This window comes from Tursiops truncatus, chromosome 17 (assembly GCF_011762595.2).
Source record: "Tursiops truncatus isolate mTurTru1 chromosome 17, mTurTru1.mat.Y, whole genome shotgun sequence".
Classification (NCBI taxonomy): Eukaryota; Metazoa; Chordata; class Mammalia; order Artiodactyla; family Delphinidae; genus Tursiops; species Tursiops truncatus.
In genome coordinates, this window is record NC_047050.1 from 60,054,206 (window position 1) to 60,078,057 (window position 23,852).

The 23,852-nt window shown below is 35.9% G+C and overlaps 1 protein-coding gene across 2 annotated transcripts in view; it reads right to left on the reverse strand.

The window, feature by feature from the left end:
* Window positions 1-1,452: 1,452 nt before the first annotated feature.
* Window positions 1,453-23,852, reverse strand: part of MRPL13 (mitochondrial ribosomal protein L13) — a 35,495-nt gene continuing 13,095 nt past the window's right edge. Inside the window, exons 5-7 of one of the 2 annotated variants that reach the window (XM_019932065.3) lie at window positions 19,738-19,824; window positions 13,150-13,271; window positions 1,453-1,742 (exon numbers count right to left, since the gene is read on the reverse strand). In XM_019932065.3, coding sequence (XP_019787624.1) covers window positions 1,721-1,742; window positions 13,150-13,271; window positions 19,738-19,824 — 231 coding nt within the window. In that variant the 3' untranslated portion in view covers window positions 1,453-1,720. The remainder of the gene's footprint in view (window positions 1,743-13,149; window positions 13,272-19,737; window positions 19,825-23,852) is intronic. The other variant, XM_033842675.2, reaches the window with a different exon arrangement.

The window sequence follows — 23,852 nt, forward strand, 5'->3', positions numbered from 1 at the left end:
TCCCATCCATACAATGGCGTGATACAATAGGCCCCCTGAATCCGTGGGTTCTGCATCCGTGGATGTGGAGGGCTGACGGTATGATGACTGGGCTCAATATTATTATAAAGCATGTCGCTATGATCTCACCTTTTCAAATCCTGCAGCTGTGTTAGAAACAAGGGCTTCCTTCAGTGAGCCCTTCTCAATCAAGAAATATGTGCCAGGCATTGTTCTAGGTGCTTGGGATATACCAGACAAGAATTCCTCCCTACTAAAGCTGCTGCACTGGGAGCTGGGGGCTCACACCCAAGATCACCACATCAAAAGGGATGGGGCTTCTTTTTGGTCCAGTAGTTTAAACTGTAACTGCCACTTCCTTGAATGGTAGCTGTTGACCTGTACCGGGTCACGCTTGCTTTATTACAGAATTTGTGATACATAAATACTTTTTCTCGCCTAGTGGCGACTAAGTCCATGGACTTTTGAGGCAGACTGCCTGGATCCAAACCTGATTTTGCCACTTAGCAGTTCTGTGACCTTGGCCAAGTTACTTATTGCTGCCTCAGCGTGCCCAGTTTTAAATGGGGAGGTAACATTATGTACATTATAGGGTGATATAGGGATTAAATGAATTTTAATGTATATAAAGCAGTTGTTTTTGGCATATTATCAGGTGCTTACTATCAGTACTTTATATTTAATGTACTTATATCACAGCTCATACATAGTTTTATCAGCACGTCTGACACCCAGGTGCACTTATTTACAAATCTATCTACAGCTCCTTTCCGCCCTGCAATAGATACTCTGCTCTTTGGTGGGGCATGGAGGTGTTGGGGGAAGACATGTGTGATTTCTGTTTCCCCAACACCTGGCATATAGCAGGTACTTAGTACATGTTTGCTGCATGAACGGGAGAAGGGGTCAGAGACACTCCTTGATTGGCTAGGGCAAGAGAAGAAAACTACCGTAAAAATGCCCAAATGCAGTGTCTCAGCACTTTAATTCCCAGGGAGGAGATTTTGCTGGACACATTGATCCCGGCGGTCCAACCTCAGTGCCCAGCACAGAGGTGAATAGGAGCCAACAGAAGAGATATGGACACACGGTGCGGGGGTCTGCAAACAGCATCACAGGTGGGGCAGTGAGATTTCTAGGGAGCAGATAGGCATTACTTTGTTATTTTGGTGTCATGGAAACCAAGAGGCTCTATGGGACACAGAAAAAAGTGAAGCAGTTTGAAAATACCTCAGGACAAACCTTACCTTACTGAGCTGGAGGGATGAACTCAGATGATGCGAGGTTAGATAAAATAGTCACTGAAAAGAAAAGTGAAGGTGGGCCTTGTTTTCCCAGGTGTCAAAAACAGGGAGCTGGAACGTGAGGAAATCTGCATGAATGGGCACTTGGCAATTTTAACTGCAGTGCTACCTAGGGTTTGGTTTTTTTCATTAAGTGAGAAACTGAATAGTTAGTCAAGTAAGCAGTTTTATTCTTATCATCATTATAACATTCAAATCAGATTACATAATAAAACAATTCTATAAAATAATGTATTTTATTGCAATTTCCTGTTGAAGGAATATCCCTTCCTGACCTTTCCTCACAAACATTCAGCGCCCAAAACAGGTTTCTTGTCAAAAGGCAGCAATTGTTTCACCCTGCCCTGTAGGAAGGAGAAACTCATCAGGAAGAAGTTTCAATCACCGCACTGTTATTTTCTGAAATTTTCCTTCTCTTATAGCCGATAATCTTCAGGTCTGAAAGACAAAAATCAACATTTATTTTTTCACAAATCAGTTTCATTTTCTCCCGCATGATGCAAGAAGATTATTTTCCAATTTAAAATGAAAGTAACTGTTCATCAAGAAATATCCACAAATATCATATCTAAATTTTTGGTGAAAAACATTAAGGCCAAATCATCGCAAAGTAGACAGTTAAGGGACAATTCTCAAGTTCTTTGCAGAGTATAAATATAGGCCCCCCTGTGCCTATGCATGAATGTATGTAGTGACTTAAAAGCTTGAATTCAATTTCCCAAAAGCCCTTTTAATAGAAAGGATTATATATAAAGGTATGGATTTGCCTAATAATGGCAAATTCTGAATGAGCAGTTTCCCTATTTGTATTATTTTATCATATGCTAAATTTAATTTTCATTACAGGAGCATACAAAACACACGTATAAACACCAGCCCTTTGATATTTTAATTACACACACATTTATTATATACATATATGGTCTTTTACTATATACATATATAGTCTTTTCTTTGTTTATATATTTATAGGATTAATCACACCTGAAAGTTCCTTCCAGTAGTAAATTAAAACAAAGAACATTTTCAGAGAAATGTTAAATTTTAACAATGGAGAAAATGAGGAATAGGAAATTATGGAATGCGAAAACTGTTAGTGTCCTGTTATCTTTTACAGAGTAGTGTAATTGTAGGTATTGAGCTCCTACAGAATTTTCAGAAGGAATTTAGTGATTAGTAAACTAAATAGATATTTTTGAAACAGCTGTAAAAATATTCAACAGTTTGAATCCCTTTAAAAAAGGAAACAGGTGAACTCTGTTTGTCCTGAAACAACTTATCTCATCCCTTTCTACATTTAAATCATGTTTTTCTTAAAAAAAAAAAAAAAAGAAGAAGAAGAAGACAAAGAGACCAGATAGGAAGACCAACAGTCTGGTAACTAAGTAAATGAACTATATTACAATTTAAAATTATTATTTAACTATGAGGAACACAGGCACTGATCTGGGAAACTAACCAAATATGCTTCACCATATCGTCATTCTGTAACAACAAGAAGAGAAACTGCAGCATTTTGTCACTGTTTCTGAAATCTCTTTTCAAATGTAAAAACTGAATCCAAAGTCTGGGAAATGACAGTTTGATACAATAGCTGGAAGGGGCTCCAAAGTGCACCCTTTGAATCTTGGGTATGTGACTCAATACAATCAAAGCTCCTAGTCAAGAGACACCAGTGCATTTTAAGAAACAATTTATTCTCTTGTCCAGCTGGTTCATATAATTACAAAAGGGTGGCGGTGATGCCACTGGAAGGAAATCTTCTAAGATTTCTAACAAGTAGCCCTAACAAGAAGTCTCTGCAATTCCACTCAGTGAAATTAAATGTGCTTAGTCACAGTCTGGTTGTTTCCACACCAAAAGTTAATTTATTAACAATGAGATGATGAAAGTACCCTTTAGTGGAATTTACAAGTAAAATAGGAAACATGTACGAAGGGTGTAATCTGTCACGTAAAAAATGTCGACAGTGACCTGAAGGCAATCGGGGGCTAATGAAGCCCAATTTTGTTTCAAGACATTTTGGAGGAAGTGAGGAGGGTTAAGATGATGGCTCTGTTAGGGCTGGGGCAGTGATGAGTAAGAAGAAAGGATGGGTTCAGGATTCAAGAAGCAGAAAATTAACTTGTCCAGGGCAGGGAGGGGAAGAGGGAAGAGACCAGGCGCATGACAGAGGAAGGAGCTACTGGAAAATGACAATTCAAGGATGACTGTTAATTTTCACCTTGAAGAACTCAGGAAATGGCAACGCTATCTATTTGTTCAGGAGAGGGTATACAGGCAGGAGAACAGATTCTGAAGGGAAGGATTTTGTTTTGAATATGATGAAATCTGGCCATGGCAGGCAGCTAGTAAGTAGGATTTGGAGTTTAGGAGAAATGGGGCAAAGGGAAAGACATCTGAGAGTCTCTAACATAGATTCTTTCTTATCCCACTTCCATAGAGTGGAAGAACTTTCACTAGCTCTCCACGGCTTTGTCAAATTCAAACACAGAATTCAACACATAGCCCTCCAGGACATGGTCCCAGTTAACCTTTCTGAGTCATTCTTTCCACACCCTGTCCGTTCTGGTCCCATTATACTACTTGCTATTGCCCAGATAGAAACTTTCAGACCTCTGGACTTGGGTACTTGATATTTTCTGCACTTGGAGTATCTCCTATCTCTTCTCTGCCTGGTGGACTTGACTAATTCTTCAAAATCCACCCCCCAAGTCACATGTTCTGGGAAACCCTACACAACTCTTCCTTTCCTAACTTAGGCACGGCTCTTTTCCCCGAGATTGCCAGAGAACTTCATGCATACTTCTATTACGGTGTTTCTCAAATTACATACTTGCCCTAAGTAAGTGAATAAGTGTTGTTATGTATGTAAATAACAGTGCTGTGTGCTTATTGGATGCCATGAAATATACTAACTACCTCACATGCACTATCTCATTTTACCCTCCTAACTATATAGTGAGAAAGACACTGTTATCAACCCCATTTTACAGTTGACAAAACTGATGCTCAGAGGGGCTGAGTAACTTGTCTAAGGATACACAGCTAGGAAGTAGATGGTAGTGATCTAGTGCAGACCTTCTGACTCCAGTGTTTGCAAACACCATTTTATTCTACACAACTCCTATCCTTTGAAGGCACAGTCCCAATATAATTGATCTTATACTACCAGCAATTAGCACAGCATCTTGCACGTAGTGGAGGCTTGTAAGATACTTGTAATTATAGTGACCGCCTTGAAAATGCCACTTTGTTTGCAGACTCATCCTTTCCGCTTTTGGAATCTTTTGCAGATGGTTAATTTGCTTCTAACGGGCGGAGGGGGAACAGTATCATAGCCAAGAGACGAGGTACATTGGATGTTCGCAGAGCTAGAAATATCAACTCAAGTGCGAGACAATCAAACATATTACATGGCTACAGGAGGTACCCCTGTGGGGAAAAGTGAGGTTTTTACACTAAATATGGTTCTGTTTCTCTCTCCACCTACACAAATGAAAGCAGGTACACATACAACACATCTGTATTGCTTACTCCCACTAAAAGAAGGCAATCCAAGATAATATAAGAAAGGGGAGGGGAGGGCTATTTAGCTGAGTGGGTCTCAAACTTCAGTGGGCATACAAATTGCTTGGGCTCTTGTAAAAATGCAGATTTTGATTCAGTTAGTCTGTAGAGGGTCTCATGATTCTGCATTTCTAACAAACTCCCATGTGATGCAATGCTGGTCCGTGGACCGCACACTGACAAGCAAGGGTTCACCTCAGACCTCCGACAGAGCTGTTCATAAGACGGAGGGGGCGACTATTTGAAGACGCTGAAGAAGCAAAAGAAACGCTTTCAGTAGGAAGTTTCTAAAGCTGTGCTGTGCCTAATAGAAGGTAACACACTTCCTCGTTAGCTAGACATGATTCTAATAGATATATAGTATCCTTCTGGCTCTTTACCCACCAGAGGACTTTATTAACAGGCAGTTTTATGCTTTTCTGATACAACAATAACTAATTGTAAATTATGATAACATCAACAGAGCCTGGGTACTAAAATTCCTTTAGCATCTATCATGAAAGAAAGATTAACTTGGACTTCCCTGGTGGTGCAGTGGATAAGACTCTGCGCTCCTAATGCAGGAGGCCCAGCTTCGATCCCTGGTCAGAGAACTAGATCCCACATGCGTACCGCAACTAAGAGTTTGCATGCCACAACTAAGGAGCCCGCCTGCCGCAACTAAGACCCGGAGCAACCAAATAAATAAATATTAAAAAAAAAAAAAAGATTAACTGTATCTTTAGTAACTGAGCAAATGTCATTGTATTTAGGTTCTTAAAAAGTTGCTAGTCTATGTACAGCAACATTACATTAATCAGAATTGAATTCTCAGGGACTTCCCTGGCGGTCCAGTGGTTAAGACTCCGCGCTTCCAAGGCAGGGGGCACGGGTTCAGTCCCTGGTTGGGGAACTAAGATCCCACATGTGGCGTGGCCAAAAAATTTTTAAAAATTAAAAAATAGAAATAAAAAGTCCTGGGGATGTAATGTACAGCATGACGACTGTAGTTAACAACACTATATTGTATATCAAAAAAAAAGAGAAAGAAATACAAAAGGTCAGTCTGATTGAGTTTTAAGTCACTTCTACTGTAAGAATGGAACTATTTAGAATAAACCATTCCAGAAAATCTGGTCACATCACATACTCCTTGAACTAAAGATGTTAGCTGTACAGGTAATAGAGCAATGGTGCTGCTACACTCATTTCCCCAGACACTGTACCACTAACCTGATCAGAAAAAGTTCAACAGTGATTTTTTAAAAACTAAACTCACTTCTAGGTACAATGGAATATTACTCAGCCATAAAAAAGAATGAAATAATGCCATTTGCAGCAACATGGATGGATCTGGAGATTATCATACTAACTGAGGTAAAGCAGACAGAGAAAGACAAATATCATATGATATCACTTATATGTGGAATCTAAAAAAATGATACAAATGAACTTATTTACAAAACAGAAATAGACTCACAGACATAGAAAACAAACTAATGGTTACCAAGGGTAAAGGTGGCGGGGGGGGGGGAGGGATAAATGAGGAGGTCAGGATTAACATATACACATTACTATATATAAAATAGATAGTCAACAAGGACCTACTGTATATAGCATAGGGAACTCTATTTGTACTCTGTAATAACCAATATGGGAAAAGAATCTGAAAAAGAATAGATACATGTATAACTGAATCACTTTGCTGTACACCTGAAACTAACACAACATTGTAAATCAACTATACTCCAATATAAAATAAAAATTAAAAAATAAACTCATAAGATTGTTAAAATTTTTTAAAAATCAAAAAATTTTTCCAATTAAAATTAATAGGAATTACTGTTACATTCAATTACCACTTTTAAGTCATAAGCTCTATTGGCTAGCAGATGTAAATGATTTGGTTTTGGTTGTTTATATAAAGATTGCTTTTTATTTTAACAACCAGTCCTAATGTGTTCATATCCAAAAGAACAGTATAGTTTAGAAGGCTTAATATGAGCAAAATTCAGGACTGGAAATACTGAGGTCTACGGTTTAAGCCAACGCTGTGCTGGTTGAAATGATGGAAAAGCTGGAACGTAAGCTTTCTCCCCAGGTCCAGCTAATAACTTCTGACTGTGAAGAGTAGCAAATTAAGTTAAATCTTGTACGAAAATGCCACATGACTAGACTAGCACACAATTATGGAAAATCTTGAAGATGTCCAGGTCCCAGATCTTTATGGGTTTTGAAAAGGTAAAAATCCTTCTCCACCGTCTTTAACTAAGTCTCTGATCTGAAGCACATTTTATAAAGCCATAGGTAAAATTATTTTTCTCTGGGCATTCATTTAACTAAAACCAAAAATCTGTACATTTTGGGGATGAGTAGCTTTTCTATCGAAGGGCAAGCCGAAAGCTGAAATCCTTGCTGACTTCCAGAGCTATAGACTGGACAGGATGCTCACCAAGTCCCTCCTGCAGTGCTATCGTTCCTGGCACCCGTTTTCTTCTACAGAGCTGCATGGATTACCTATTAAACTCCCTAAATCTAATCCTACTTTCAGCAAAGACAATTCCAAGGCCAATCACGGTTGTCCTCAAGCCTTCTCACTGTCATCCTCATATTCTCTCTCTTTTGCAGGCACACTTCTAACAGCACACTCTGTAAAGAGAGTTAGACCAGGAACATAGGTTTTCATCATAAACGTCTGTTTTCAAGCGTTTACTGATGCTGAAACTTTCCACACTTAGTTTCTCTACAAAGGTGAGGGTTATGCTTAAAATAAAGCATTACTGATTTAACGAGTGAGGAGTAAAAAACATATTTCTTTTTTGATTTTGTTTCATCAATCTGTGGATAATGTGAAGCAACTCTAAGTTGGAATTTTCTACATACCTAGTTTTTCCTAAGAAAAGCTCTCCTACAGAGTTTTGTAGAAATGAAAATTAAAAGTTTCAAATGAACTGTTTTATTTTTACCCTACATAATGAAAAATTTCCATTACAGTGACAGCATTATAATTTCCATGATTATTGTGGTTTTGTAATGTGTTGGCAAAACTGCAATGACCATGGAAATAATTATTGACAGAATTAAAATAAGTTGACCGTCTGAAAGCTACAATCTCAGGCAACTGAACTGTGGAAAAGAGATAAGTGCTACTGTTTTATCTTTGAGAAACAAATTCTAAGTGTGCACCCTACAATCACCACTTGCCCATGGCAAATGCACATTTACTCTGTACCATCAAGAAACACAAGATAAAACCTTATAACATATTCTGACACAATTTACATATCCATGAGATGTAAAAACTACTAATACACCAAGTATACACACTAGTTTAAGAAGTGAGGTGTATAGGCAATACTTCTCATATGAGAAAGTGGCTTTTAGTTATAAAACAATATTTATAGTTTCCTCATAAAAGTTTCTTTCCTTCTGGTCTACCATTGTTTTAAAAATAAATAAACAACTAGCGTAACAAAATCTAGAGTATGCCGAAGTTAGCCCTGAGGGAATACAACTTTTTAAGTGATTGAAAATAACTTAAATGAAATCCCAACAATGGTAGCTGTTAACTGAGATTAAAATAATTTTGTTAATCAGCTACCGGGTTCAAAGCTTAGTTTGTCAATTGTTACTGTTGCTCAGAAGCTTTTTGTCTCTAACAGAAATGGTAAAGAACTTACATTGAACCAAAAGCTAGTAACAGTTGCAACTAAAAAATGTACATTTTTATAACATAAACATATGTTAGGTTTTATTGCTAGGGAAACAAAAACCAAAGCAAGCTATTTTTGTTTGTATTTATTTATGGTGCAATCCAGGTGCATCTGCTTCAGTCAAGTCTCTGCAGGTTCACCATCAGATCTATCTTGAATAATTTCCAATTACTACATTCCAAAGGAAGGTTCTATTCTTGGCTTAGCTATTTTGAGTGGAACAAAAAGTATATTTTAAGTAGGTTCCTTCTCCAAAAGGAGAAAAAAAATTTTTTTCTCATAAAAGCAAATCTATCAGTAATGAGGAATCTCACTTTCAAGGGATTGCACTGCATGGTGTATCAAATATTTTAATTGTAGTTCTAATGTATATACTATTTGACAGTTGAACTTTATTAACACATAATATTAACAGATATAAGTTAACATAAGGTAACAGATATTGTGTGGCCACTAGTGAGGAAGGATCACAACTTTAATAAAGCATAAAGGAAAGCCTGTGTCTAATGTATATTCCTGCCAGAGGGAAATTTGGAATGAAAAGAAGGGGCAGGAAAATCCATTTCAAAACAGTAACTCAATAATGCATCAAGTGGCTCTAAGTTTCACTAAAAGTCTCCTTAAAAATAATTATAGAAAAACCCTTTCTAATTCCATTAATATAATGAAGGCATTCAGTCACCTTCTGATTTGTTTTAAATGAACCAGTAATCCCTTAGTAAAATGAACAGTTTGATGAGTACTCTCTGACTATAATAACATTAAATATAATTTGTTGTGAATGGTTATTTCATTATTATACTGCCTGGATTAACTGATTTAGAATACACTTTAGAATATTCATGATATATAATTCTATATGAATAATATGTGTTTGGTCACATAACTAACTAAATAGCACCTTTGGTATTTCCAGTTTAAAAAAAAAAAAGTACCACATCCATCTTGGTTAGGAATATAAGTTTAATTATGACAGAGTTTCTATAAGAAAATCAGATATGACATACTTAGATTTACAGAATAAAACTGATGTCATATCCTGCAGCCATTGAAGATCATGCTTGTGGGGAAAAAAATCTTGTAAATTGGGAAAATGTGCAGTGAGACCATATTTAGAGAAAAATCATAATTTCCCAAATTTGTAAAACACACAAACGTACATACAACATAAAAACTAACACAAAGAAGCAGGAAGTTAGCACACCAAAATGTTAAGTATGGTGAAATTATATACTTACGTATATATCTTATTCTTATTTTCTACAATGAACATTTAGTAGTTTTTTTGTTGTTGTTGTTTTTTGCGGTACGCAGGCCTCTCACTGTTGTGGCCTCTCCCATTGCGGAGCACAGGCTCCGGACGCGCAGGCTCAGCGGCCATGGCTCACGGGCCTAGCCGCTCCGTGGCATGTGGGATCTTCCCAGACCGGGGCACGAACCCATGTCCCCTGCATCGGCAGGCGGACTCTCAACCACTGTGCCACCAGGGAAGCCCAAACAGTTAGTAGTTTTTAAAAAACCCCAAATTAAAATATTTTTCAACTGAATGCCTGAGTTTACTTTCCAAAGAGTATTATGTTTCAAGTAAATGTTGTCTATTTTATGTGCAGTCTATATTATTGTGAATTTTTAGTAAAGAAAAGGTTCCAGGGTGGTAAATTTAAGCTAATAAATGATTTCTATAAGTTAGGGATTAATTTCAATTTGTGGCAAATTCCACGTCTCTTTTAAGGAACTTGTAAAAATGTTAACATCTTCCTAGAAAAATGTGCTATGTTTATATGGACTGAGTTTTAAGGATAAATGTAAGTTCTATGTAGTTTAAGTAGGAAAAGGTACATTGGATATGTCTTGACTAAATGACCATGTAAATCTCTAAGAACAAGTTAAACTAAAATGATTTTTCCTAAAGTTTAAACATCATCAAAGTAGTTCAGAAGCTTCATTTCTCAGATGCCAAAGGAGGGAATAATTGTAACTATCATAGCATGTGGAACAAACTTTAAAACCTTTTATTTACTGATTTATCTAAATAAACCACTATATGATCTGGAGGAAAAAAAAGAATTTAAATAAAAAGAATTAAAAACAGAATCTTAGGTTTTGACAAGAAGGCAAACTATTAAACAGGTATCTAAAAATTAGCCAGGGAAAAGAGAAAAGCACTCCACACTTAATTCAGTTGTTAGAATCAAATCAGGTCACATAATATATAGTTTCTCGTCCATAAGTATGTCAATGTCAAGCAATCAAAACCAGAACATAAGGGAATAATAGAAAATGTACTTCCTTATTTTAGAGAGAAATACTTAACATGAGAATGTATCCTAATAACTAGCTGATAAAAATAACAGACATCATAAAGCCAATTTTTTCAATTTTTCACATAGAGTTTGTTAATCACTTGTTTGATATCAACTGAAAAGCAGCCGGATAATTCAGATGATACAGTGACCAGGCACAAAAACAATAAAACAAAGGGTTTTATAAGTTGGTCAATTTCACTGATTCTGACATGAAGAATTAGTATTAAATTGGAGCATTTTACTACCTTCATACGTTCTAAAAATTATTTCTAACCTCATTTATAAAAGCTGATAAAAGGATACTCTATTTCTTCATTTATTCATTCAGTAAATATTTGCTGAGTGCCCACTTAATGAGCCAGTCACTGTGCTCAGTGCTAAGCAAGACAACATACACGTCCCTCATGGAGTCTCGTAAGGGAATGACGTTAAACAGGTAATCATGCATATATTTAATTACATTAGAATAAATACAGTAAAAGAAAAGGAACATGTACAATGAGACCCTATAAAGGGGGCCTAACCCAGCTCAAGGATTATAGGAAGGACTTTTGGAGGAAGTTTCATTTAAATGCTTCATCATCTGCATTTCCTTGGCATTTGTCAAAAGGTACAGCACGTAGTATAAACTCAATAAAAGTTTGTAAAATGGAATTAAATAATTGCTTTAATGGTAATTTTTCAAATGTGTGTCCTAGTGCTTATTATAGTGTCTTGCACATAAGAGTGTCTTGCACATAATACATATTTGTTGAATAAATAAATTAATTAATGCAGCAGTTTACTTTCGTGGAAAGAACACAGGTTTTGGAATCAGCTACAATTAGTTTCAAATTCAGGCTGTACTACAAACCAGTCAACCTTTGGCTTAGTCTTAAAAACAGGAATAATGTATTTTATCTTATTGGTAAGAGAATTAGGTACAATGTATGCAAACCACCTAGCACAGTGCGGGCCAGCTGGAAAGTGTAAATGATCACTAATAATATTATTTTGCTCATTATATGCAGATTTAATTAAAGGTGAACCTTATACAAGTCAGCAAAGTCAAAAAGATTTAAACAGAATACCCTAAAGACCTCTGTGTGCAAAGAGTGAAGTTATATATACACACACAATGAAAGTCAAGGATTAGATTCCTGGACATACTGGTAATCCTGGGAAAACTTAGGTTTTCACAAACCTATCTGGCCAAACAGCCCGTCAAGAGATATGGATTTTCAGAGTACAGTGGTTAAGTATCCTGTGGGAAGATTAGCTGTCTTTTGTAGATCAAGTAACGAGGATGCGTGGCTCTCTCTAAACCTACTGTGTAAATTCTGTAAACATTTCTGAGGCCCTATCAGGTGAGGTACGGTTCTATGCACTGGGGATGTAACAATGAACAAAATGCAGCCCTTGCTTTTGAGGAGGTAAATGTGGTAATGACAGAGCTACACGGCAGGTGCTACAGCAGAAGATGGTTGAGCACTTAGTCTGCTCTTGATGTTTAGGTGAGGCTTCTTAAAGGAGACTGACATCTGAACTAAGGCCTAAAGAATGAGTAAGAGTTATTCCAGAGGAGGAGGAGGAGGAGGTGAGGGACGTGTTGTTTTAGGCAGAGGTAACAGCAGAACAAAGTCATGGAAAAGTTAAATTGCATAAAAAGGGTGCCAAGCTTACACAGTCTGCTATGCTAGACCAGCACAGTGGAGTGAGAAGAATTGAAGCTGATGAGGTTACAAAGAGCCTGGTAGGCCAGGCAAAACAGCCTGGAAACAATTAGATAGGACAGTATGTCAAAGCTAAGCAGCTTTCTGGCTCATAGGTAGAGGAAATTGTAATAGAGGAGAGCAAAAGTGTTTTTTTATTTTGTTTTTCTATTTGGATTGACTCTAAGTATCCAGAACTAATGACTTTCATTAGATCATATTCTTGGCTTAGTGAAGCAATCTGAAAAAACAGAGAATCACTTTGTTTTAGGTAAGAACAATTCATTTATTATCCCAAGAGACTACAATCGATCCAAGTTGTGTCATCCCAAACAAAATATCTGATAATTTATAGGCATATATGAACATCTTTGCACTTACCTAGCAAGGTCTTAAGACTCCGAGACTTTTGGTTCTACCATCTACATCTAGAGCTTATTTGTAGGTAGAAGCTGCAAAGAGTATCCGAGAGAGTGAAAAGAAGTTCATTCTTCCTACCCTCAAGGATCTTATCATTTGGATATGAAAACAGGAGAAACTAAACTCAGGTTAAAAAACAAAAATAGGAAGGAAAAGAAAGACTTACGGAGACCAAACTCTTGGGAAAGCCTCTATTTCTTCTTGTGTGTACTCATCTAGACGTCTGGGCACTTTTCGTGGTTGAGGAAGCTCTTCCACTAAATTCTTAAGAATATCTTCTGGTATATCCTAGAGTAAATAAAAACTTAGGCTTAATCTTCTTAAAATATATTCCCTAGTAATAAATTAGTAATTCTTAGTATTAAAAAATAATAAAAGAATGTTTATAAAATGAGAACAACACAATCTTCAAATTAAAACTTTGTAAAAATCCCTGAAAAATACATTAAATCAGTGACATAAGTAATCTCATTATAGTAATACATTCTATATTTTAATCTTGACAAACCTATTCCTAATGATACATTAGATGTCTTCAATTTTGACAAGTATCTGGTCAATAAATTCTACTTTTTCTGAATATTGTTACATTTCCCCCCTCCTTTCAACTGCAAAAAAGGCACTGCTTTGGCTCATTCTCACAATGTTTCATCTGATGAGTGTATGCACAAGGTCTGTTGCTTCCAGTGCCACAACCTTTTTCAATTAATGCTCCATGTTGTTGCCAAAAAAAACTTTCGAAAATGAACATCTGCTGGATCTTTGCGTCATTTAGCCAACAAGCATTTACTGAACTCCTTCTATGAACTAGAAATTGTGCTAGGTGCTGAGTATATAAAGGAAAATAAAAAGATCATGGCTTCTAAAGGCTTGCAGTTTTAAAGAAGTCACCCCTTAGCTAAAAATCTCTCAGGATGAAGTTCTAACTCCTTAGCTAAACCAGGAAGCGCACCTCTCCGACTTCACCCCTCCGCAAATGCCCATGGCTTCTGAGTAAACAACCTCCCCACCTTTCAGGCGTTGGTCTACACTCAAATCCCGGTGCCTTTATTAATGGCACTTGCCCAGAACTACTTTCCCCTGGAAATATATCCAAATGTTCAGAAAAATAAAAGGAAAGGTAAAATATGAGAAAGTCTGAACTTGGGTAACGAAAAGCAAGCTGAAGAGTAAAGCATACATTTGAGAGGTATCTTAAAAGAACAGGAAGTGGACTAAATAAAGGGAATGATAAGATGAAGAGCATGAATAACCAGAAGAATTAACATTTATACTGTGCTCATGGAACAAAAATAAGGGAAAGAGAATTATATTGTGGATCTGAATGATCAGTTAATTTTGGAGAGTCTATCAAAAAAACAGTAAGGTATCAATATGGAAGTGTCCTATGGGCATTTCCCCAGGGATCGTAGACAGAATTCCCTCTTTTCATTTTAGTGTGTTCCTAAACATTTTCAGAAAAGAAGGATGATTATACAGTAAATTACAGTTGTCTGCAGAGAGCAACAGTATAATTGGGAATCAAATATCTGGGCAAGGACATGGCATCAAATAAGTTATTCAAGATGTCAAGTATCAAATACAATTTAAAAATAATTTTAGAGAATCACAGAGCTCTACTGCACTATAAACTCATTCTAAAACCTAATATAGCAAAAATTAAAAAATATTTTTTAAAATTTAAAATGACTTTAAAATTATGGTTTGGATAGGCTGGGTCACTATCAACATATACAAAACACAATAAATACTACTGAGAAGTGTTTCTTCACTGAAAAGTATTTGAAAAATATTTAAATTCCCTTCCCCAGCATATTCAAATATGCAAGTGTAAGCACACAGAATCAGAACAAGCAGAGAAAGCCTGGACACATGAAATACTGTTAAGGGGTCCTTATTTTTTTACTTACTAAAGAAGTCTATCTGCCAGTTTGGTATTCACGAAAATTTATGACTATTTCACACTTCTTTGGGAAGCCATTAAAAAAAATCCTTAGCTTGTATTTGCAAAGACAATTTTAAAAGTTGCCAACTGCTCACTCAGCATAGAGAGTTTGGGACATAGTGGGTTCCTGGTAAATGTTTGCTGAATTGAATAGACTTTTGACTGAAATGAGCTTACCAAATTTCACCACTATTAAAGGAATCCACTGAAAGAATGGACAAAATCAATGCAAAGTTAGGAATTAAAGATGCTGATTAAGCATTACACATGAAACCAGAAAAACTTTCTTTTTATGCGTTTATGTCCTCTGCACAGAGCAGGTGGTGAACCTAAGAGGGAAATAAGGAAAAGAATAAAAGTAGAAAAAAGAAACACAGGGGTGAGGTGATCATTTACTTTTTTGAAATTTTTCCTCTTTATACTTTTTTTTTTTTTTTGACCGTGCCACGCAGCTTAAAGGATCTTAGTTCCCTGACCAGGGATCAAACCCAGGCCCTAGGCAGTGGAAGCGTGGAGGCCTAACCACTGGACCACCAGGGAACTCCCACTTTTTTGCAATTTCTAAAGGAATTTCAAATCTACCGAAAAGTTGCAAAAATGAGTGAACACTCATCTAACCTTCACCTAAATTCACTGACTGTTCAAATTGGACATGATTGCTTTCTCTTTTCATCTATTCATAAACACATACACCAAAAACATTCTTTTTGACTGCACCATTTGAGAGTGGTCTGCAAATATTTCATCCCTAAATATTTCAGCATATATATTTCCTAAATATAAGAATTGTCTCCGATGTAACCACATTACAAATTCATGTTCAGGAAAACTAACATTGATGAAACACCTTTTACTCTAATATACAGTGTATATTCCAATTTCCCAAATTGAATTTTTCCAATCCAAGGTCAAGGATCACATGCTACAGCTATTATGTTATTATGTTGGTTAACATACATAATATATTTAGTCTAGTTTCCTTTAATCTGAAGAGTTTCCTTGTTTTATCTCTTTTATGAAATTAACATTTTTGAAGAGGTCAGGCCAATTATGTTGCAGAATGTCCTTTTTTGGGATGTGTAGGACTCTCTCCTCATCGTTAGATTTAGGTTAAACACTTCTGACAGGACACTATATAGTTTATGCTGGGTCTTCAGTGCTTCATTCATAGCAGGAGGCACGTGATGTCAGTTTGTCCCATATTGATGATATATTTAATATCTTGGTTATGAGTGGTGGTTCACCAGATGGCTTTAACGTAAAAGTATCTTTTCTCTTTTTAAATAGTAAGTACTTGGTGACATGATGTTTTGAAACTGTGTGAATACCCTGTTCTATAATGCTTTACTCAATAGATACAGAATATGCTGATAATGGTGGCTTTTCTAATTCAGTATTATTTCTACATTTTTTAGATGACATTCTTCTCTAAAGAAGAGCTTTTCCTTCTCCAGAAAGAAGGGAAATTATAATCAGTTAAAAATAATTTTGGGACTATCATTGTGGGCTCATCGATTTTTGTTTTCTATTCAAGGTAATCCACCATTATGACCATTCAAGGCTCACACAGTCCATATTTGGTCAGTGGGCACCACTTCAAGCTGCCTCCTCTGTTCTCTTGATATTTCTCCATCGGGTTTTGATCACTGTCTTACTTTCTGTTACTTATTGTTTTACTATTATAAACAATGCAGAAATAATAATCTTGTGCATGTGTGCACTCCAAAATAACCTTCTTCTTTGTTCCGGACCTAGAAACAACATTTCTAAGAAGAACCACATTCCTTTAATAGGGAATAGCACTTAGAAAACACAATCTGTGCACTACTTCTGCTTACTTCTATTGGTATTGTCCTTTTATTTTTTGAATATATAAAACCTCAACATGATAAAAAAGTTAAAGTAAAAAAAAAAAATCTAAAAGGTATTCTCCAAAAATCTCATTCTCTTCCCTACTCCTTTCATCTTTTTGTGTCCGTCATCTAGTAAGTAACCAACTTCATTTTCTCATTTATTCTTCCTGTGTTTCTTTACGCAAAAAGAAGAGAGATAAATATATATGTGTGTATGTAAACATACATATGTATAAATGCATATAAAAGGTAGTATGCTATCTATATTCTTTTCCACTTTGCTTTTTTAAACTTAGCAGTACATCCTGGAAAGCATTACTTATCATTACAATGATATCTGTCATTCCTTTTTTATAATTGCATAGTACTCAACTGAATAGATATAGCATAATTTAGCCAATTTCCTATGAATAAGCATTTATTTATTTCTATTACTTTACTATTGTAGATAATGTGGAAACAATAATCTTGTATATGTGTATCTTCAGGGTAAATTGCTATAAATAAGATAGCCGGATCAAGCATGAATCTCCTTATGTATGTATTTTTGTTAAATGTTACCTAATTCCCCGATTCCTTGTGGGTTGCACCATTTTGTACTGCTACCAGCAATGTCTGAGTGCCTGTTTCCCCATGGTCATGACAATAAAAAATCTAGCAATCCATTTTTGGAGAAATGGGCTCATTTATTTTATAGCCTGAAATTATTTAAGTAATTTATGCTGAAATGTATCTACCTTATAACTGGTAAAAATAACATTACTATTTTTTTGTTCCTTGTAGAAATTATGGTTCCTAAAAGCATGTGAAAGTATAATCAGAAACAGGAGTTTTAAAATTCTTGTGATTTCATGCCCAAAGTCATTTATCCTTATATAATGATACTGCTCCCATACTTGTTACCTCAGAGGTAAAGTGAATAGTGGGAAATTATTCTACTCATTCATGCAAAGTAAAGGTAATAAATTAGCCACTTTGATAAAAGCCTGAATAATTTACTCATGCATTATTTAAACTAACAACAGAACATACAAGTGTCTTGAACAGTTGAATAACTTTATAGCCTGGAATGAATTCTACCTTATTCCTCTAGTAGGAACTATAAGGACAACAATTATAACCCATAATATTGATAGCAACTAGAACTTACTGTTCCAGGGCCTGGTCTAAGTACTCTACGAATGTTATCTCATCTAACCCTTACAGCAATCTTACGAAGTAGGTACTATTATTATGCCCATTTCACAGATAAGAAAACAGAGATAATAATGGCCATGAAGTCAGTAGACGGTGGGGGCATGTATTCAAACTCAGGCAGTCCGATTCCATGGCCTGGACTCAACTATTTTATTATAGAACCTCTATAGTGTTTCATTATATTATACCAGAGAGAAAAACCAAGTACTTATACCAGTACAACAGTTATGGATAAAAATGTCTATTTTTATTTTCAAGTACTTTTTAGCTGAACAAATTCTGAGTAGGAATAAGTATTCTCAAGTTAAATCATGGGAAATAATTAGCAACCAAAGCCAAGCTATTAATCTATGATTCATAGAAGCTACAGGTCACAAAAAAAGTAAACTAAATTCATACTTTTTTGTAGTTCATGAAATTATCTATGAGTACCCTCAATTTAACAGGGGCTCTAATTATAATTTCTTATTCCAAACAAAGTAGACCATAGTTCCTTCTTCCAAAGAAAGCAGTTATTAAAATGAAAATATAGAACTTACAGACTTTTGGTTTTTAGTCCAATGATGGCTCACTTTATGATTTAAGATAGAAGCAATTGTTATTATAGTGCATTCACTATAAAATGCAAAAAATATTTCAGAAGTTGACATAAAATTACTGAAAATACAACAATTTTTAAAATGAGAAAACATTTAATTAAAAATTTAAGAAAGCAGCTCAATATCAAAAAAACAAACAACCCAATCCAAAAATGGGCAGAAAACCAAAAAAGACATTTCTCCAAAGAAGATATACAGACTGCCAACACACACATGAAAGAATGCTCAACATCATTAATCATTAGAGAAATGCAAATCAAAACTGCAATGAGATATCATCTCACACCGGTCAGAATGGCCATCATCAAAGAATCTACAAACAATAAATGCTGGAGAGGGTGTGGAGAAAAGGGAACCCTCTTGCATTGTTGGTGGGAATGTAAATTGATACAGCCACTATGGAGAACAGTATGCAGGTTCCTTAAAAAACTAAAAATAGAACTACCATACAACCCAGCAATCCCACTACTGGGCATATACCCTGAGAAAACCATAATTCATGTGGTACAAAAGAGTCATGTACCACAATGTTCACTGCAGCTCTATTTACAATAGCCAGGACATGGCAGCAACCTAACTGTCCATCAACAGATGAATGGATAAAGAAGATGTGGTGCATATATACAATGGAATATTACTCAGCCATAAAAAGAAACGAAATTGAGTTATTTGTAGTGAGGTGGATGGAACTAGAGTCTGTCATACAGAGTGAAGTAAGTCAAAGAGAAAAACAAATACCATATGCTAACACATATATACAGAATCTAAAAAAAAAAAAAGTCATGAAGAACCTAGGGGCAAGACGGGAATAAAGACGCAGACCTACTAGATAATGGACTTGAGGACACAGGGAGGGGGAAGGGTAAGCTGGGACGAAGTGAGAGAGTGGCATAGACATATATACACTACCAAATGTAAAACAGATAGCTAGTGGGAAGCAGCCGCACAGCACGGGGAGATCAGCTCGGTGCTTTGACCACCTAGAGGGGTGGGACAGGGAGGGTGGGAGGGAGGGAGATGCAAGAGGGAAGAGATATGGTATATATGTATATGTATAACAGATTCACTTTTTTATAAAGCAGAAACTAACACACTATTGTAAAGCAATTATACGCCAATAAAGATGTTAAAAAAAATTTAAGAAAGTATCAGTGACTTACTTCATCTGGGAAAAGATGCAACCTCTGCATCAGAGTTCTTCGGTGAAGGTTTTTTGGCAGCATGCCATAAATAGCTAGTTTAACAATCTGAAAAACAGATACACGGGGGACTCAATAAGAAAAATGTGCTGGGGATATAAACACAATAAGAGATAGTGATGAAAACGAGTGGGCTAAGATTCAATGTGAATACGAAAGAAATGAAACTGAGACCTAAGCATATATGTGGCAGTAACAGAAAAGTAACTTTTATTGTTTTGTACATTACTATTTTCTTTCAAATCTGTTTATTTTTATTTAGAAAAGGGACAAAAGGAAGAGATAACAGATAACTTGTTTGTGTGTCAATTTTAGATAGAATAAGAAAAAATTCTTTAAGCTTATACAAGAACCTGTGGCTCAAATAATCTATTACAGGGCTTCCCTGGTGGCGCAGTGGTTACGAATCCGCCTGCCAGTGCAGGGGACACGGGTTCCATCCGTGGCCCAGGAAGGTCCCACATGTTGTGGAGCAACTAAGCCCGTGTGCCACAACTACCGAGCCTGCTCTCTAGAACCTGCGAGCCACAACTATTGAAGCCCACGTGCTGCAACTACTGAAGCCTGCGTGCCTAGAGCCCGTGCTCCGCAACAAGAGAAGCCACCGCAGTGAGCAGTCCGCGCACCGCAACGAAGGCCCAAGGCAGCAAAAATAAATAATTTAAAAAATTTATTAAAAAAATAATAACCTATTACATACAGATTAGAGCAGATCCTAGGGAGGCTTAATCTCGTTTCCTCCAGGTGGGAGATCAGGAGGTTTCCAATTCATAAACTGTGCCTGACCATACAGTCACGCGACTGACTCTGTAAGTCACCAATCTGTAACAATGGTAATGGCTAGCATTCACTGAAAACTTACTGTGTGTACAGCGGTCACTGCACTACATTCGTTATCTTGTTTACGATACTAAGGCCAACTTCACAGATGAGGAAACAAATTTAGTGAGGTTACAGAACCGCACCCCGTAATTTCATGTATCTATTAAGTGGTGGTGCTGGATTCAATCCAGGTAGGTTTACTCCCAGAACAGACATACAGGACTTGCAAACACACCTATAATGTGTTTCTCTCTGTAACTTTTCGAGAAGACAAAGTCCCTTCTCCCTGTCATACCCACTCCCAAGACGGCAAACTAACCTTTTCATGATTTACTTTTCCCCTTGTTAAGGTTATCCTCACTGTTGGCCTGAATGTGATTTTATGTATGTTTTGTCAAGAGAAAGGCACGCAGTGTCACCTTGTGCTCCATAATTTCCTGGGGGCCTCCTGGTATACAGTGTATACAAATATACTGCAAAAGCTTCATAAAACTAAGAGACATTTGGAGAGTCAAACTGATTTTTTCCATCTGTACTCATATTTCAAGGATATCATTTGGCATGTATGAAACTAAACCCATTAAAACAATACACATTGGAATAGGATTGCACTATAAGAGGATTTCCTGATCTTTTTATTTTCTCATCACATCAGACTACCTCACTATGTACTAAAGCTAATGGCATCCCATATATATTTTCCATCTATTTTCTGTGTTAGTGCTGTTGAGACTTTATGTTCTGGAGACTATTTAAATACAGACTTACATTGTTAAAATTAAAAGCAATTAGAAATTCAGTTCCTGAATCACATAAGCCACATTTCAAGTGGTCAGACAAAGAACATTTCCATCATAGCAGAAATTTCTCTTGGGCAGCACTGATATTAGTCTTTAAAATTTTTAATGTTTTAAAAGTCTTTAGTAGAAAGTGACAATGTTAAGACTACTCAGCATCTTGTCTGGATAAGCAAGTCATTGTATCTTCTGTCATTATATCATCCTAACAGCAATTTTGTTGCATTAGCAGGGTTACTTGGCATTTGGTTTTCATGTTCTTAAAAACATTTAGTTGTATTTACTTGAATTAACAAGTTGGTATTTTTAAAATATGCCCTATTAAAAAATGCAAACATAACACTCAAATTAGAGAAAGCTGGAAAGTATGAAAGGGTTACAAGCTGCCAGGTGAGCGAAAAAGGGGATGACAGACATACAAATATACATACCCCAAAAAATAAATGTGACACAACTTGCATATGCAATGAAGTAATTCTAGCTGTACAGACTTAAGCATAAACTCTAAGGAATTCAGAAAGTGAGAAAGATAGAACAAGGTAAGGTTAATAAGTATTAAATACTTTCCTCATCTAATGTGTAACCCAGGCATGTGACATTTGTTTCACATAAAGCATCTTTATAAACTATAGGAGAGGGAATAAACATAAGAAAGGAACCATATTAGAAGAAAAATACAAGAACACAGAGACTCCTAAGGAAACTAAAATGTATGACAGAGGGAGAAAGGATATAAGGAAAGGGCTGAATCAATATATTTATTTGAGTTTAGAATTAGTGATCTTCTATGTAATTATAAAAATATATTGAAATATTTAAAAGCCTACTATTTAAATATGTTAATCAATGTACTTTACAAGTAATATTCCAAGATCGTACTAATAATCAGAAAGATGCTTCATGAAACAAATTCTCCTAAAAGCCACATATACCAAGTACTGATAAGCAAATTATGTCTGCTGGAAGAAGACCTACTGTTCCAGAAAAACACTGAGTGTTTCAATTGGAAGTAAAATAACTGACCTCTTCGTTAACATGTCAGTCTTTTTAGAAACACAATCAAAATTAAGACTTAAAAAAAAAATTAAGATCTTTTAATGAGGTAAAAATTCAAATGGATTTAACTCTAAATATTTTCCAAGCCGTCATCAAACATTTTGCAATGCATTTCAATCTTTGTTCATAAAAAATAATTTGAAACAATTTCTACAAATGTTATCCAAAGCCAAATTCTTAACATCAAAAGTTGGACTATACTGCCTCCTAGTGTATAGTTGGCATACCTGAATAAACTAGAAACTAATTTTAAAAACATTGAAACATATTTATAAGTATTAAAACTATAATTTGTTGTAAAAGTTGTAGTATATATTACCAGTAGCCCTAACAACTTTTTACTATTATATGCAATCCATATTAATAGTCAAAATAGGATATTTTATTTTGACCCGTGATAATCTAAAGACACATGAATTATAAAGCAGAACATTAAATATTTCTTAAGAAGCAATTTCTGAGCATGTTTTTATAATTATGAAAAGTAAAAATAAACAGTAAAGCATGTAACGTCTAAATGCCATGTCAGACCTTATAATAATAAACATGCCCTTCCCCACCACCACCTTAGCCACGAAAATTATAGGCAGTACAACACCAAACAAATGGTTGCATCCTGACAATAGACATTTATTTTTATTCACCATTTTAGGGAAGTAAAAAGGAGTGTCTTCACAGTCTAACACTTTGCTCATTTAAGTAAAAAGCTAAAACAGGTCCCAATGGGGAAAATGCTACCAAATCTAGGAGTACAGTTTAAAGACTAGGTTATCAAGAGTTAAGGAAGAAAAAATAAAACTGTGAAATGGCAAAAGGAGGATCTGCTTTTAGCAATACTGAGGACAAGCATTTGGATTAGAAATTTCTCCCAGTATATAACTCTAATGATAACATAATAAACATTAGTGAAGTTAACAGTATTGCTTTTTAAATCTTTTTAAAAGCATGGGACTGACTAGAGGCCAAAAGTAAAAGAAAGGACAAAAGAGTCCTAGGGCTGGCATTGGCCTTGAGGGCATCAGTTTAGTGCAGGGCTTGGGTTTTACAGGACTATGACTTTGGGGTTAGGAGGTAGGATCAAGATGACCTCATAAACCCAGCTTCTCAACAGAAAGGCAATACTCAGGGTGCTGAGTGAGGAAATGAAAAAACAAAAGTCTTTCCTGACAGATAACTGCTAAACTATGAACCTGACCTTACAAGGCCCCAAATTCACCCTATTTATGGGGACCAAAATCCAGGGGTCGAAAGTATAGCTTAAAGAGGTCTTAGGATGCCATATATATACATATATATATAGGTATATACGTATATATGGCCCCATGTACCTGCCAGAAGCTAAGTAAATCTTTTTTGAAGAAATTCATTTTTAACGTAGGTCTCAAAAATTCCCAGAGATGA